Source organism: Triturus cristatus, chromosome 3_1 (genome assembly GCF_964204655.1).
Source record: "Triturus cristatus chromosome 3_1, aTriCri1.1, whole genome shotgun sequence".
NCBI lineage: Eukaryota > Metazoa > Chordata > Amphibia > Caudata > Salamandridae > Triturus > Triturus cristatus.
This window is the reverse complement of record NC_140583.1, coordinates 429159147-429174072: the sequence shown is the minus strand read 5'-3', so window position 1 is coordinate 429174072 and position 14926 is coordinate 429159147. Positions and strand designations below refer to the sequence as shown.

The window sequence follows — 14926 nt, the reverse complement described above, 5'->3', positions numbered from 1 at the left end:
AGTGGACGCCTGTTCTTTGGGAATGAGCTGTAAAATGTTATCACTGAGCTTCAACCTGCAGAGCAGAGCATCAGTTAATGACTCTGGAACCAGTACAGGGTCATCAGCTTATGACTGTGTCCATGATGGTTCCTGGCTCGACCTATACAGGCAAATACATCCTATCCGGGGCGGTGCCGTGCGCATGTGCATCCTATCAGGGGTGGTGGCGGGTGCAGCGCTCCCGTGAATCCTATCTGGGGTGGTGCAGTGCTCGCGTGCATCCTATATGGGGTGGGGCAGTGCTCACGTGCATCCTATCTGGGGTGGGGCAGTGCTCACGAGCATCCTTTCTGGGGTGGTGGTGGGTGCAGCGCTCACCTGCATCCTATCTGGGGTGGTGCAGTGCTCACGTGCATCCTATCTGGGGAGGTGGCGGGTGCAGCGCTTACGTGGATTCTATCTGGGGTGGTGGCGGGTGCAGCGCTCACGTGCATCCTATTTGGGGTGGGGCAGTGCTCACGAGCATCCTATCTGGGGTGGTGGTGGGTGCAGCGCTCACGTGCATCCTATCTGGGGTGGGGCAGTGCTCACGTGGATCCTATCTGGGGTGGTGCCGTGCTCACGTGCATCCTATCTGGGGTGGTGGCGGGTGCAGCGCTCACGTGGATCCTATCTGGGGTGGTGGCGGGTGCAGCGCTCACGTGGATCCTATCTGGGGTGGTGCAGTGCTCATGTGCATCCTATCTGGGGTGGTGGCGGGTGCAGCGCTCACGTGGATCCTATCTGGGGTGGGGTAGTGCTCACGTGCATCCTATCTGGGGTGGGGCAGCGCTCACGTGGATCCTATCTGGGGTGGGGCAGAGCTCACGAGCATCCTATCTGGGGTGGAGCAGTGCTCACGAGCATCCTATCTGGGGTGGGGCAGTGCTCACGTGCATCCTATCTGGGGTGGTGGCGGGTGCAGCGCTCACGTGGATCCTATCTGGGGTGGGGCAGTGCTCACGAGCATCCTATCTGGGGTGGTGGTGGGTGCAGCGCTGACGTGCATCCTATCTGGGGTGGGGCAGTGCTCACGAGCATCCTATCTGGGGTGGTGGCGGGTGCAGCGCTCATTTGCATCCTATCTGGGGTGGTGCAGTGCTCACGAGCATCCTATCTGGGGTGGTGGCGGGTGCAGTGCTCACGTGGATCCTATCTGGGGTGGGGCAGTGCTCATGTGCATCCTATCTGGGGTGGGGCAGTGCTCACATGCATCCTATCTGGGGTGGTGCAGTGCTCACGTGTATCCTATCTGGGGTGGGGCAGTGCTCACGTGGATCCTATCTGGGGTGGTGCAGTGCTCACGTGCATCCTATCTGGGGTGGTGGTGGGTGCAGCGCTCACGTGGATCCTATCTGGGGTGGTGCAGTGCTCACGTGCATCCTATCTGGGGTGGTGGCGGGTGCAGCGCTCACGTGGATCCTATCTGGGGTGGGGCAGTGCTCACGTGCATCCTATCTGGGGTGGGGCAGCGCTCACGTGGATCCTATCTGGGGTGGGGCAGAGCTCACGAGCATCCTATCTGGGGTGGGGCAGTGCTCACGAGCATCCTATCTGGGGTGGGGCAGTGCTCAGGTGCATCCTATCTGGGGTGGTGGCGGGTGCAGCGCTCACGTGGATCCTATCTGGGGTCGGGCAGTGCTCACGAGCATCCTATCTGGGGTGGTGCAGTGCTCACGTGCATCCTATCTGGGGTGGTGGCGGGTGCAGCGCTCACGTGGATCCTATCTGGGGTGGTGGCGGGTGCAGCGCTCACGTGGATGCTCACGTGCATCCTATCTGGGGTGGTGGCGGGTGCAGCGCTTACGTGGATCCTATCTGGGGTGGGGCAGTGCTCATGTGCATCCTATATGGGTGGGGCAGCGCTCACGTGCATCCTATCTGGGGTGGGGCAGTGCTCACGAACATCCTATCTGGGGTGGGGCAGTGCTCACGAGCATCCTATCTGGGGTGGGGCAGTGCTCACGTGGATCCTATCTGGGGTGGTGCAGTGCTCACGTGCATCCTATCCGGGGTGGTGGCGGGTGCAGCGCTCACGTGGATCCTATCTGGGGTGGTGGCGGGTGCAGCGCTCACGTGGATCCTATCTGGGGTGGTGCAGTGCTCACGTGCATCCTATCTGGGGTGGTGGCGGGTGCAGCGCTCACGTGGATCCTATCTGGGGTGGGGCAGCGCTCACGTGGATCCTATCTGGGGTGGGGCAGAGCTCACGAGCATCCTATCTGGGGTGGGGCAGAGCTCACGAGCATCCTATCTGGGGTGGGGTAGTGCTCACGTGCATCCTATCTGGGGTGGTGGCGGGTGCAGCGCTAACGTGGATCCTATCTGGGGTCGGGCAGTGCTCACGAGCATCCTATCTGGGGTGGTGGCGGGTGCAGCGCTGACGTGCATCCTATCTGGGGTGGGGCAGTGCTCACGAGTATCCTATCTGGGGTGGTGGCGGGTGCAGCGCTCACGTGCATCCTATCTGGGGCGGTGCAGTGCTCACGAGCATCCTATCTGGGGTGGTGGCGGGTGCATTGCTCACGTGGATCCTATCTGGGGTGGGGCAGTGCTCACGTGCATCCTATCTGGGGTGGGGCAGTGCTCACATGCATCCTATCTGGGGTGGTGCAGTGCTCACGTGTATCCTATCTGGGGTGGGGCAGTGCTCACGTGCATCCTATCTGGGGTGGGGCAGTGCTCACGAGCATCCTATCTGGGGTGGTGGCCGATGCAGCGCTCACGTGGATCCTATCTGCGGTGGTGCAGCGCTCACGTGCATCCTATCTGGGGTGGTGGCGGGTGCAGCGCTCACGTTGATCCTATCTGGGGTGGTGCAGTGCTCACGTGCATCCTATCTGGGGTGGTGGCGGGTGCAGCGCTCACGTGGATCCTATCTGTGGTGGTGCAGTGCTCACGTGCATCCTATCTGGGGTGGTGGCGGGTGCAGCGCTCACGTGGATCCTATCTGGGGTGGTGCAGTGCTCACGTGCATCCTATCTGGGGTGGTGGCGGGTGCAGCACTCATGTGCATCCTATCTGGCATGGGGCAGTGCTCAAGAGCATCCTATCTGGGGTGGTGGCGGGTGCAGCGCTCACGTGGATCCTATCTGGGGTGGTGCAGTGCTCACGAGCATCCTATCTGGGGTGGTGGCGGGTGCAGTGCTCACGTGGATCCTATCTGGGGTGGGGCAGTGCTCACGTGCATCCTATCTGGGGTGGGGCAGTGCTCACATGCATCCTATCTGGGGTGGTGCAGTGCTCACGTGTATCCTATCTGGGGTGGGGCAGTGCTCACGAGCATCCTATCTGCGGTGGTGGCGGGTGCAGCGCTCACGTGCATCCTATCTGGGGTGGTGCAGTGCTCACGAGCATCCTATCTGGGGTGGTGGCGGGTGCAGTGCTCACGTGGATCCTATCTGGGGTGGGGCAGTGCTCACGTGCATCCTATCTGGGGTGGGGCAGTGCTCACATGCATCCTATCTGGGGTGGTGCAGTGCTCACGTGTATCCTATCTGGGGTGGGGCAGTGCTCACGTGCATCCTATCTGGTGTTGGGCAGTGCTCACGAGCATCCTATCTGGGGTGGTGGCGGATGCAGCGCTCACAAGGATCCTATCTGCGGTGGTGCAGCGCTCACGTGCATCCTATCTGGGGTGGTGGCGGGTGCAGCACTCACGTGGATCCTATCTGGGGTGGTGCAGTGCTCACGTGCATCCTATCTGGGGTGGTGGCGGGTGCAGCGCTCGCGTTGATCCTATCTGTGGTGGTGCAGTGCTCACGTGCATCCTATCTGGGGTGGTGGTGGGTGCAGCGCTCACGTGGATCCTATCTGGGGTGGTGCAGTGCTCACGTGCATCCTATCTGGGGTGGTGGCGGGTGCAGCACTCATGTGCATCCTGTCTGGCATGGGGCAGTGCTCAAGAGCATCCTATCTGGGGTGGTGGCGGGGCAGCGCTCACCTGGATCCTATCTGGGGTGGTGCAGTGCTCACGTGCATCCTATCTAGGGTGGTGGCGGGTGCAGCGCTCACGTGGATCCTATCTGGGGTGGAGCAGTGCTCACGAGCATCCTATCTGGGGTGGTGGCGGGTGCAGCGCTCACGTGGATCCTATCTGTGGTGGTGCAGTGCTCACGTGCATCCTATCTGGGGTGGTGGCGGGTGCAGCGCTCACGTGGATCCTATCTGGGGTGGTGCAGTGCTCACGTGTATCCTATCTGGGGTGGGGCAGTGCTCACGTGCATCCTATCTGGTGTTGGGCAGTGCTCACGAGCATCCTATCTGGGGTGGTGGCGGATGCAGCGCTCACAAGGATCCTATCTGGGGTGGTGCAGTGCTCACGTGCATCCTATCTAGGGTGGTGGCGGGTGCAGCGCTCACGTGGATCCTATCTGGGGTGGAGCAGTGCTCAAGAGCATCCTATCTGGGGTGGTGGCGGGGCAGCGCTCACCTGGATCCTATCTGGGGTGGTGCAGTGCTCACGTGTATCCTATCTGGGGTGGGGCAGTGCTCACGTGCATCCTATCTGGTGTTGGGCAGTGCTCACGAGCATCCTATCTGGGGTGGTGGCGGATGCAGCGCTCACAAGGATCCTATCTGCGGTGGTGCAGCGCTCACGTGCATCCTATCTGGGGTGGTGGCGGGTGCAGCACTCACGTGGATCCTATCTGGGGTGGTGCAGTGCTCACGTGCATCCTATCTGGGGTGGTGGCGGGTGCAGCGCTCGCGTTGATCCTATCTGTGGTGGTGCAGTGCTCACGTGCATCCTATCTGGGGTGGTGGTGGGTGCAGCGCTCACGTGGATCCTATCTGGGGTGGTGCAGTGCTCACGTGCATCCTATCTGGGGTGGTGGCGGGTGCAGCACTCATGTGCATCCTGTCTGGCATGGGGCAGTGCTCAAGAGCATCCTATCTGGGGTGGTGGCGGGGCAGCGCTCACCTGGATCCTATCTGGGGTGGTGCAGTGCTCACGTGCATCCTATCTAGGGTGGTGGCGGGTGCAGCGCTCACGTGGATCCTATCTGGGGTGGAGCAGTGCTCACGAGCATCCTATCTGGGGTGGTGGCGGGTGCAGCGCTCACGTGGATCCTATCTGTGGTGGTGCAGTGCTCACGTGCATCCTATCTGGGGTGGTGGCGGGTGCAGCGCTCACGTGGATCCTATCTGGGGTGGTGCAGTGCTCACGTGCATCCTATCTGGGGTGGTGGCGGGTGCAGCACTCATGTGCATCCTATCTGGCATGGGGCAGTGCTCAAGAGCATCCTATCTGGGGTGGTGGCGGGTGCAGCGCTCACGTGGATCCTATCTGGGGTGGTGCAGTGCTCACGAGCATCCTATCTGGGGTGGTGGCAGGTGCAGTGCTCACGTGGATCCTATCTGGGGTGGGGCAGTGCTCACGTGCATCCTATCTGGGGTGGGGCAGTGCTCACATGCATCCTATCTGGGGTGGTGCAGTGCTCACGTGTATCCTATCTGGGGTGGGGCAGTGCTCACGAGCATCCTATCTGCGGTGGTGGCGGGTGCAGCGCTCACGTGCATCCTATCTGGGGTGGTGCAGTGCTCACGAGCATCCTATCTGGGGTGGTGGCGGGTGCAGTGCTCACGTGGATCCTATCTGGGGTGGGGCAGTGCTCACGTGCATCCTATCTGGGGTGGGGCAGTGCTCACATGCATCCTATCTGGGGTGGTGCAGTGCTCACGTGTATCCTATCTGGGGTGGGGCAGTGCTCACGTGCATCCTATCTGGTGTTGGGCAGTGCTCACGAGCATCCTATCTGGGGTGGTGGCGGATGCAGCGCTCACAAGGATCCTATCTGCGGTGGTGCAGCGCTCACGTGCATCCTATCTGGGGTGGTGGCGGGTGCAGCGCTCACGTGGATCCTATCTGGGGTGGTGCAGTGCTCACGTGCATCCTATCTGGGGTGGTGGCGGGTGCAGCGCTCGCGTTGATCCTATCTGTGGTGGTGCAGTGCTCACGTGCATCCTATCTGGGGTGGTGGTGGGTGCAGCGCTCACGTGGATCCTATCTGGGGTGGTGCAGTGCTCACGTGCATCCTATCTGGGGTGGTGGCGGGTGCAGCACTCATGTGCATCCTGTCTGGCATGGGGCAGTGCTCAAGAGCATCCTATCTGGGGTGGTGGCGGGGCAGCGCTCACCTGGATCCTATCTGGGGTGGTGCAGTGCTCACGTGCATCCTATCTAGGGTGGTGGCGGGTGCAGCGCTCACGTGGATCCTATCTGGGGTGGAGCAGTGCTCACGAGCATCCTACATAGAGTGGTGGTGGGTGCAGTGCTCACGTGCATCCTATCTGGGGTGGGGCAGTGCTCACGTGGATCCTATCTGGGGTGGTGCAGTGCTCACGTGCATCCTATCTGGGGTGGTGGCGGGTGCAGCGATCATGTGGATCCTATCTGGGGTGGTGGTGGGTGCAGCGCTCACGTGGATCCTATCTGGGGTGGTGCAGTGCTCACGTGCATCCTATCTGGGGTGGTGGCGGGTGCAGCGCTCACGTGCATCCTATCTGGGGTGGGGCAGTGCTCACGTGCATCCTATCTGGGGTGGGGCAGCGCTCACGTGGATCATATCTGGGGTGGGGCAGAGCTCACGAGCATCCTATCTGGGGTGGGGCAGTGCTCACGAGCATCCTATCTGGGGTGGGGCAGTGCTCACGTGCATCCTATCTGGGGTGGTGGTGGGTGCAGCGCTCACGTGGATCCTATCTGGGGTCGGGCAGTGCCGACGAGCATCCTATCTGGGGTGGTGCAGTGCTCACGTGCATCCTATCTGGGCTGGTGGCGGGTGCAGCGCTCACGTGGATCCTATCTGGGGTGGTGGCGGGTGCAGCGCTCACGTGGATGCTCACGTGCATCCTATCTGTGGTGGTGGCGGGTGCAGCGCTTACGTGGATCCTATCTGGGGTGGGGCAGTGCTCATGTGCATCCTATATGGGTGGGGCAGCGCTCACGTGCATCCTATCTGGGGTGGGGCAGTGCTCACGAACATCCTATCTGGGGTGGGGCAGTGCTCACGAGCATCCTATCTGGGGTGGGGCAGTGCTCACGTGGATCCTATCTGGGGTGGTGCAGTGCTCACGTGCATCCTATCTGGGGTGGTGGCGGGTGCAGCGCTCACGTGGATCCTATCTGGGGTGGTGGCGGGTGCAGCGCTCACGTGGATCCTATCTGGGGTGGTGCAGTGCTCACGTGCATCCTATCTGGGGTGGTGGCGGGTGCAGCGCTCACGTGGATCCTATCTGGGGTGGGGCAGTGCTCACGTGCATCCTATCTGGGGTGGGGCAGCGCTCACGTGCATCCTATCTGGGGTGGGGCAGAGCTCACGAGCATCCTATCTGGGGTGGGGCAGTGCTCACGAGCATCCTATCTGGGGTGAGGCAGTGCTCACGTGCATCCTATCTGGGGTGGTGGCGGGTGCAGCGCTCACGTGGATCCTATCTGGGGTCGGGCAGTGCTCACGAGCATCCTATCTGGGGTGGTGGCGGGTGCAGCGCTGACGTGCATCCTATGTGGGGTGGGGCAGTGCTTACGAGTATCCTATCTGGGGTGGTGGCGGGTGCAGCGCTCACGTGCATCCTATCTGGGGCGGTGCAGTGCTCACGAGCATCCTATCTGGGGTGGTGGCGGGTGCATTGCTCACGTGGATCCTATCTGGGGTGGGGCAGTGCTCACGTGCATCCTATCTGGGGTGGGGCAGTGCTCACATGCATCCTATCTGGGGTGGTGCAGTGCTCACGTGTATCCTATCTGGGGTGGGGCAGTGCTCACGTGCATCCTATCTGGGGTGGGGCAGTGCTCACGAGCATCCTATCTGGGGTGGTGGCCGATGCAGCGCTCACGTGGATCCTATCTGCGGTGGTGCAGCGCTCACGTGCATCCTATCTGGGGTGGTGGCGGGTGCAGCGCTCACGTGGATCCTATCTGGGGTGGTGCAGTGCTCACGTGCATCCTATCTGGGGTGGTGGCGGGTGCAGCGCTCACGTGGATCCTATCTGTGGTGGTGCAGTGCTCACGTGCATCCTATCTGGGGTGGTGGCGGGTGCAGCGCTCACGTGGATCCTATCTGGGGTGGTGCAGTGCTCACGTGCATCCTATCTGGGGTGGTGGCGGGTGCAGCACTCATGTGCATCCTATCTGGCATGGGGCAGTGCTCAAGAGCATCCTATCTGGGGTGGTGGCGGGTGCAGCGCTCACGTGGATCCTATCTGGGGTGGTGCAGTGCTCACGTGCATCCTATCTGGGGTGGTGGCGGGTGCAGTGCTCACGTGGATCCTATGTGGGGTGGGGCAGTGCTCACGAGCATCCTATCTAGGGTGGTGGTGGGTGCAGCGCTCACGTGCATCCTAGCTGGGGTGGGGCAGTGCTCACGTGGATCCTATCTGGGGTGGTGCAGTGCTCACGTGCATCCTATCTGGGGTGGTGGCGGGTGCAGCGCTCACGTGGATCCTATCTGGGGTGGTGGCGGGTGCAGCGCTCACGTGGATGCTCACGTGCATCCTATCTGGGGTGGTGGCGGGTGCAGCGCTTACGTGGATCCTATCTGGGGTGGGGCAGGGCTCACGTGCATCCTATATGGGTGGGGCAGCGCTCACGTGCATCCTATCTGGGGTGGGGCAGTGCTCACGAACATCCTATCTGGGGTGGGGCAGTGCTCACGAGCATCCTATCTGGGGTGGGGCAGTGCTCACGTGCATCCTATCTGGGGTGGTGGCGGGTGCAGCGCTCACGTGGATCCTATCTGGGGTGGGGCAGTGCTCACGAGAATCCTATCTGGGGTGGTGGCGGGTGCAGCGCTCACGTGCATCCTATCTGGGGTGGGGCAGTGCTCACGAGCATTCTATCTGGGGTGGTGGCGGGTGCAGCGCTCACGTGCATCCTATCTGGGGCGGTGCAGTGCTCACGAGCATCCTATCTGGGGTGGTGGCGGGTGCATCGCTCACGTGGATCCTATCTGGGGTGGTGCAGTGCTCACGTGCATCCTATCTGGGGTGGGGCAGTGCTCACGTGCAGTCGTTCATTCGTTCGTCTTCTGTTTGTGATTATGTGAGAGACTTTCATTCTTGCGAAAAGTGTGCATCTCTCATGTCCCTTGTTTATAACCTGACCAAATGACGTCTTATATTGCAGATCATCGCGAACCATCACATGCAGTCGATTTCCTTCGCGTCGGGGGGAGATCCGGTAAGTACCCTGTTGACAAGTTCACATTCGACCAGATATGGCTTCGTATGTGGAGAGGAAATGATAACAGCCCGTGCGCCAGCCTTCTTTTGTGTTTAACGTTTCCCTTGCACTCACTGGCTACTTCACAGCTCTTGCACAGCGTGGCCAGACATTTTATCACAGAGTAAAAAAGAACAAAAATACTATTGTATGTGCCATGAAAGAGAGCCGGGTTCAGGGCTGGCGAGCAGGTCCAAGGGTCGGGGTGGCGCGAGAGGAACAATGCCACCCTTTCTGCGTTATGAACAAAATGTTTTCACCCTTCATTTTTATGGGGCGCTTGAAGAGCTCACAAGGGGTGTCCTCTGCAAAAGATCCAAGCATTGCATATGCAGCGATGGGATTACTAGCTATGTGGTGATCAATCCGTGCTCTGTTATCCAGCATGGCTCGTTGACGCACAGTAGGGTATTGTGCCGAGTAGGGTCTCTTAGCATCGTCCAGTCTTAGATTCAAGGCCCATCAACCCTACAGAAACCATTGCAACCTACAGTACATTGTGCTCTGCCAAAACCTTTCCAGAAGCACACATGCGAGGCCTGCACCACCTTCCCCAGCACATACATTGTAATTTACCCATTGAGAGCTCTGCGGGCGTTGGCTCCGCCTATCTGTGATTCCGCATAAGAAGAAAAGCCTGGAAGAAGTTCATTTGAGCCGCAGAAGTGGGATTTAATTTAGAGAAAAAGGACAGGTAGGTGCTCCAGAGGTATCCAAACAGTGGTTGACCGATGACTTTGAGATCTCATTGAACGCGTGTAGAGGAGGGTCCCAAAACCCTTTGCCTTCATGAAAGCAGGTCTTGTGTTTTGCACCGGTTCATCTAAATACATAGATAATTCTATATCTGTAGCAATGAGAAAGAAAACAAGAATACTGTCCTTCCTTCTGAAGCAAGAGGACTCATCAATCTGGTCATTATTATTGTCAGATTGACTGAGACCCCGCAGAAGGGTTTCATTGCAATCGTAGCATCCCCCCAGAGTGCAAATGGAGGAACTCTCGGGAAGAGAACCAAATGCCTGCAGAGCTTAAAACAACTCAGGGATGAACCTTGCTGTTAAAATTCCAGACCACAAAAAGAATTGTTCTATGTCCGGAGCAAATGCTGAAGCTCCTAAATTATAATCATGTTCTCAACCTGCCCTGTAATAATATGTCGACTTTCGTTGCCTCAACGTAATCTCCCACATCCACCACAGGCGCGGACCACTCTTCGAAGCCTGGGTATTTGCCGTGCAGATCTATGAAACTTAATAAATGTCAGCATCTGAATATTCACAATACAATTTACAGGGTTTATAATTTGGTATAATGCATGTTTCTGTCCTTATGTGTTTGTGAATTGTGTACATTGTTTACCTGCTGGTCCAAGGCAACTTCAGAGTACTCAATAAAAGATGCAGTTTGCAACCTGCATTCGGCTAGCCAAAGGTTAGTGGCAGGACCAGGTGGGAGCATTGTCTGCACAGAATATTCCTCCTGCTTATGGCCATTCCAGTTGGCAGGTTGTCTTTAGCACTGTAAAGACCAAGGAACCGTAACTTGGATGGATGGGTACCTGTATGTCCAATAAGCAGATGCTGCTGCCCTGGTTAGTTAAGGACCTGTTTGTTGGATGGGTTCAGATATTGGTCAGAATCACAAGTGATGTGTACCATGGATGAGTAGGACTCTTGCTGCAATGAGAAGGGGATCTGTGACTTCAGTACGTAGAGAACGAGGCCCGGAGTGAACCATGGATCAGTAGGGTAGGTGCATTATTAAGTCGTAATAACAGGTAAATGATTTTCCTACACAAACATGTAACATGGCAGTTATTAACTCATTGCAAATGTGAGGGGGCAAGAGAAGCACGGGAGGAAGCTCTGCCCATACTACACCACCTGTGCCCTATTCTTTATAGTGGTGGTGTTTGGGTGCTAGATAGAATTGTGACATACAGAAAGGGTTGAGCAGCAGGAGGATCATGGTGGAATATATGGTGCACGCTGTGGATGCATAGAGGCCTCTAGCCTGTGTGAGGCGCCATGCCCGGCCAGCTTCCTTTACCACCATATAAAGTCCTGTCTTCCACAGGGAAAGTAGAAGGTGCAGACAAGGTCTAATTCCTTTAGTCCCCTTACAGGGACATGTCTTGGATGGCTAAATGCAGGCCCCAGTGATAGAGAAGTACCTGTAGATGTATCAGCAGATATTTGTGGATGGCCAGTGTTATGTTCAACATGGCCTCCTCCATTGCAACGTTGAGTTGTCCTGGATTAGGCTGTGGTTGCCTTCTAGCTGCTTGTTTTCTGGATGCTAAACACAGCATGAAAGCTTATAGGAGATACATGAAAAATCGTTAGCTGCTGAGCACAGGATGACAGTGTTTCCTTGCTCATCACCTCCTGAGCCTGATTAGAGACTGCAATCGAGAAAAGCATATTTCCTGGATGCTTGGGACCCGTGCCATCTATGTATAAGACTGTGATCTAAATGGGAAAGGCCAATGCAATGTAATGGTAGGTGCATGCGCCCTCCTAGGATAAGCACCTCTCCCTCACATAGGCTTGAATGAGTGCGCTAGGTAGGCAATGGCCAGTGACTTTGATCGGTGAGGACCTGTAAATGATATGGCAAGGAGTTGTGCCCAGGAGTTAGGAATGTGTGCCATGGATGGCTGGTAACTGTTGACATGGATTCACTTTGAATTATCATGGCCCAGTATGCTTTATAAGTAGGGACCGGTTTGGTGGGTTGGTGGGGGGCTAAGCTCTGGGTAGGTAGGGAGTGCTTGGGTACAACCTATACCCTGGTTAAGTAAAGATAGATGCCTTGGATGCTGATTAATTGGACCCTTGGCACATTGATGGGTGGGGCCAGTGCCAAGGATGAGTAGTGGCAAATACCCTTGAATGAATGGGGATGTGCCAGGTTCCTGAAGGTGATGGACATTTGGTTGTTTGTGTAGGTTTTTGCGTAATGCATGAAATATTGCTTTCACAAGTGTGACACACGAAATCAACTGTACATTGACACCTACAGCCCGTAGGTATTGTCTGTGGTGATAGGGTGGAATACAACTTCAGTTAATGTTTTAATTGATCCATTTAAATATTGGTACAGATTAAAAGTTTATTTTGAAGATGTATTTGATCATTGATAACCTTCTTGAAGTAGGTAGTGCTGTATTGTTCCCTAGGCGCTGTGAATGCTAGTAATAGCAATGCCAATCCCAAGCTGAGTGGGTTCCAACAGTGTCGGGCGCAGATGAGGAATGATCTGAATATTGGTATAGCTGAGGAGGTTTAGACGGTGTGGGGACTGGATTTGAAAGGGACCTCACAGACAGACCTAAGATGGCATGGGAGTGCCAAATAGTGGCAAAGTCATGGATGCGCTTGAAAACTAGACTGAGAAATTTGAAAAGTACCCTTTCTGCACTGAGTGCTAGTTCTGATAATCTGTATGTTGAGATAATGCTCCTTAAAATGTGGTGTGGAGTAAGAAGTTGATGAACATGCTGTAGACAGAGCCATCTGAAAGACTGACAGGTAGCAGAGTGGAGCAGAGAGGCTCTTGTCCCACACCCAAGAAGACCTTGTTAGCGTTTGGGAAAGGTATCAGTGTTCTAAATAGGTAGCGACATTTGCAATGGACTAGAACGAGGTACAGGTCGAGGAGAGGCAATTTGTGTGGGAATGCTCTGGATTTTGGGTGCATTATTTTATTACAAGTACAGACCCAAATACCTACATAGTCTTACGTAACAGACATGTAAAAAAGTGTACTATTCTGGGGAGTGCGTGCTCATGGGATGTGAATGTCTATATCACCACTGTCTTTTAGAACGTTTCCAAGCCTCTTTCTGTCTCTACAAAGCTGTGACCAATGGGGTGACCAGGGAGAAAGCAGGCAACAGTAGTATGCCACTGGCAACACAGTACACACTGAACAACACTCTGGCATTCTGAGCAGCACACTATCATGAAATGAAACAGCACTCTGGAATAGAGCATCCCACCAAGCCCACTAGGCTGCACCACTGACAACCCGAGCAGCACTCTGCCACAGCGTATTGAGGTACCCACCGTTCACACTACGCAGTGCTTTTGGCTCACTGAGAAGTACCTTTGGCAGACTGAATGACATCCGTGGCCCATTGGCAGTAGGCAGCACTGGGACATTACCCCTGCCACGAGGATCAGTATCATAGCATGTTCAGCAGCCCCATGGTACTTTATTACGCTAACCCTCAATCTCGCACTCTAAGCAGCCCGCTGCGGTACTGCATAGCACACCATGAACACCTCTGGCAAACCGAGCAAAGCCTTGACGTATTCAGCAGCAACGAGCTGCCCCCTTGCTTAGTTAAGAGCCAAGTGAGCAGCCTCCAAGCATATTGAGCAGTAACTCGATGTTGCTAGCATCACATTGGCACATTTAGCAGCACTCATTACTGACACATTGAGCAGCACCCTGGCATAGTGCAACCCCCTTAACATATCTGACAGTGCACTGCCATACCTCGCAATAATTTGGCTTACTGAGCAGCACCACGATGCATTGTGTCATTTTGAGCAGAAGGCCTGCATTTCTAGTGGCACCCTAGCAGCATGGTGCCAGCTTTCTCCTGTATTCAAGCTGCCCATTGGTGCTACTATTAAATACGGGGGCATATTTCGCAGTATCCACATTTTATTGACAGCAGCTGGCATATATCGAGGCATATATGAGCAGCTCCGGGACCTATGGAGTCAGCAGTCTGGCACCAGCGAGTGATACCTGCAATCTTACATTTCATTTCCCATTAAAGTGACTGTGGTGGGACATAGACAAGCCTAGGAGCTGAGATGAGCATTTCACCACCCGCACGGTTTGCACGCTGGTATCCTTTCTCCTGGCACATGATTCAGGGTGGTTGTGTTTTCAGCAGGGATTCACGTTTCAGATAGACCCTATGTATCCTCTGACATAAATACGTTTCTGATTGGCTCTGTGACGTGTCTGCTCTATACTGTGGTAGACTTTGAAGTGTTGGTATATTTTATAAACGTGCATGAACACAAGTAATCAAAACCTACGGATGAGATTTAACGGTAGATAGATGTTAGATATTGGACTTTACGAAAAATAAAGATTTGTCTTAAATGTGCATGCATTGTATTAGACACCATAATCCCAGAGTTGCTTTGTAAGCACTTTATGATTCACTTCAAATGACCTCTCTTTCAGGATACAACAGACTACGTTGCATATGTAGCGAAGGATCCCGTCAATCAAAGAGGTAGGACAGACCAAGATGGATATTACATCATGCATTGCAAGTCGACTTTCTTGTCTTATTGAAGCAGAGTGAACCCCCAACAGACCCTCAGTTCATCACCCACCTTTATAGCTGCGCACGGTGTGTGGTTGTATCTTCACATCTTTCCCAGCTCTTGGACCTGGGAAGTGTTCTCATAACCCAGTTTCATGGGCAGCATACGCACCACAACGTGAGCGGTCAATGCAACATTTTAAAGGTAATTAGGCCCTATCCATCGTGAAATAATCACACAACACACCAACTTGAAGCGCAAAAGGCCACTTTATTAGTACAAATGTGTATTCATGCCTCTTAAACTTAAACCCAACTTTAACATATTATCAACTTTGTTAATACATCAGCTCTAGGCAATCCCTTTCCCATAAACAACTCAC

At 55.6% G+C, this 14926-nt stretch overlaps 1 protein-coding gene across 1 annotated transcript in view; it reads left to right on the top strand.

Moving 5' to 3' along the window:
* SHC4 (SHC adaptor protein 4) overlaps positions 1–14926 on the top strand; it is a 316130-nt gene that overhangs the window by 181084 nt on the left and 120120 nt on the right. Inside the window, exons 5-6 of the mRNA XM_085644213.1 lie at positions 9146–9199; positions 14459–14510. Coding sequence (XP_085500339.1) covers positions 9146–9199; positions 14459–14510 — 106 coding nt within the window. The remainder of the gene's footprint in view (positions 1–9145; positions 9200–14458; positions 14511–14926) is intronic.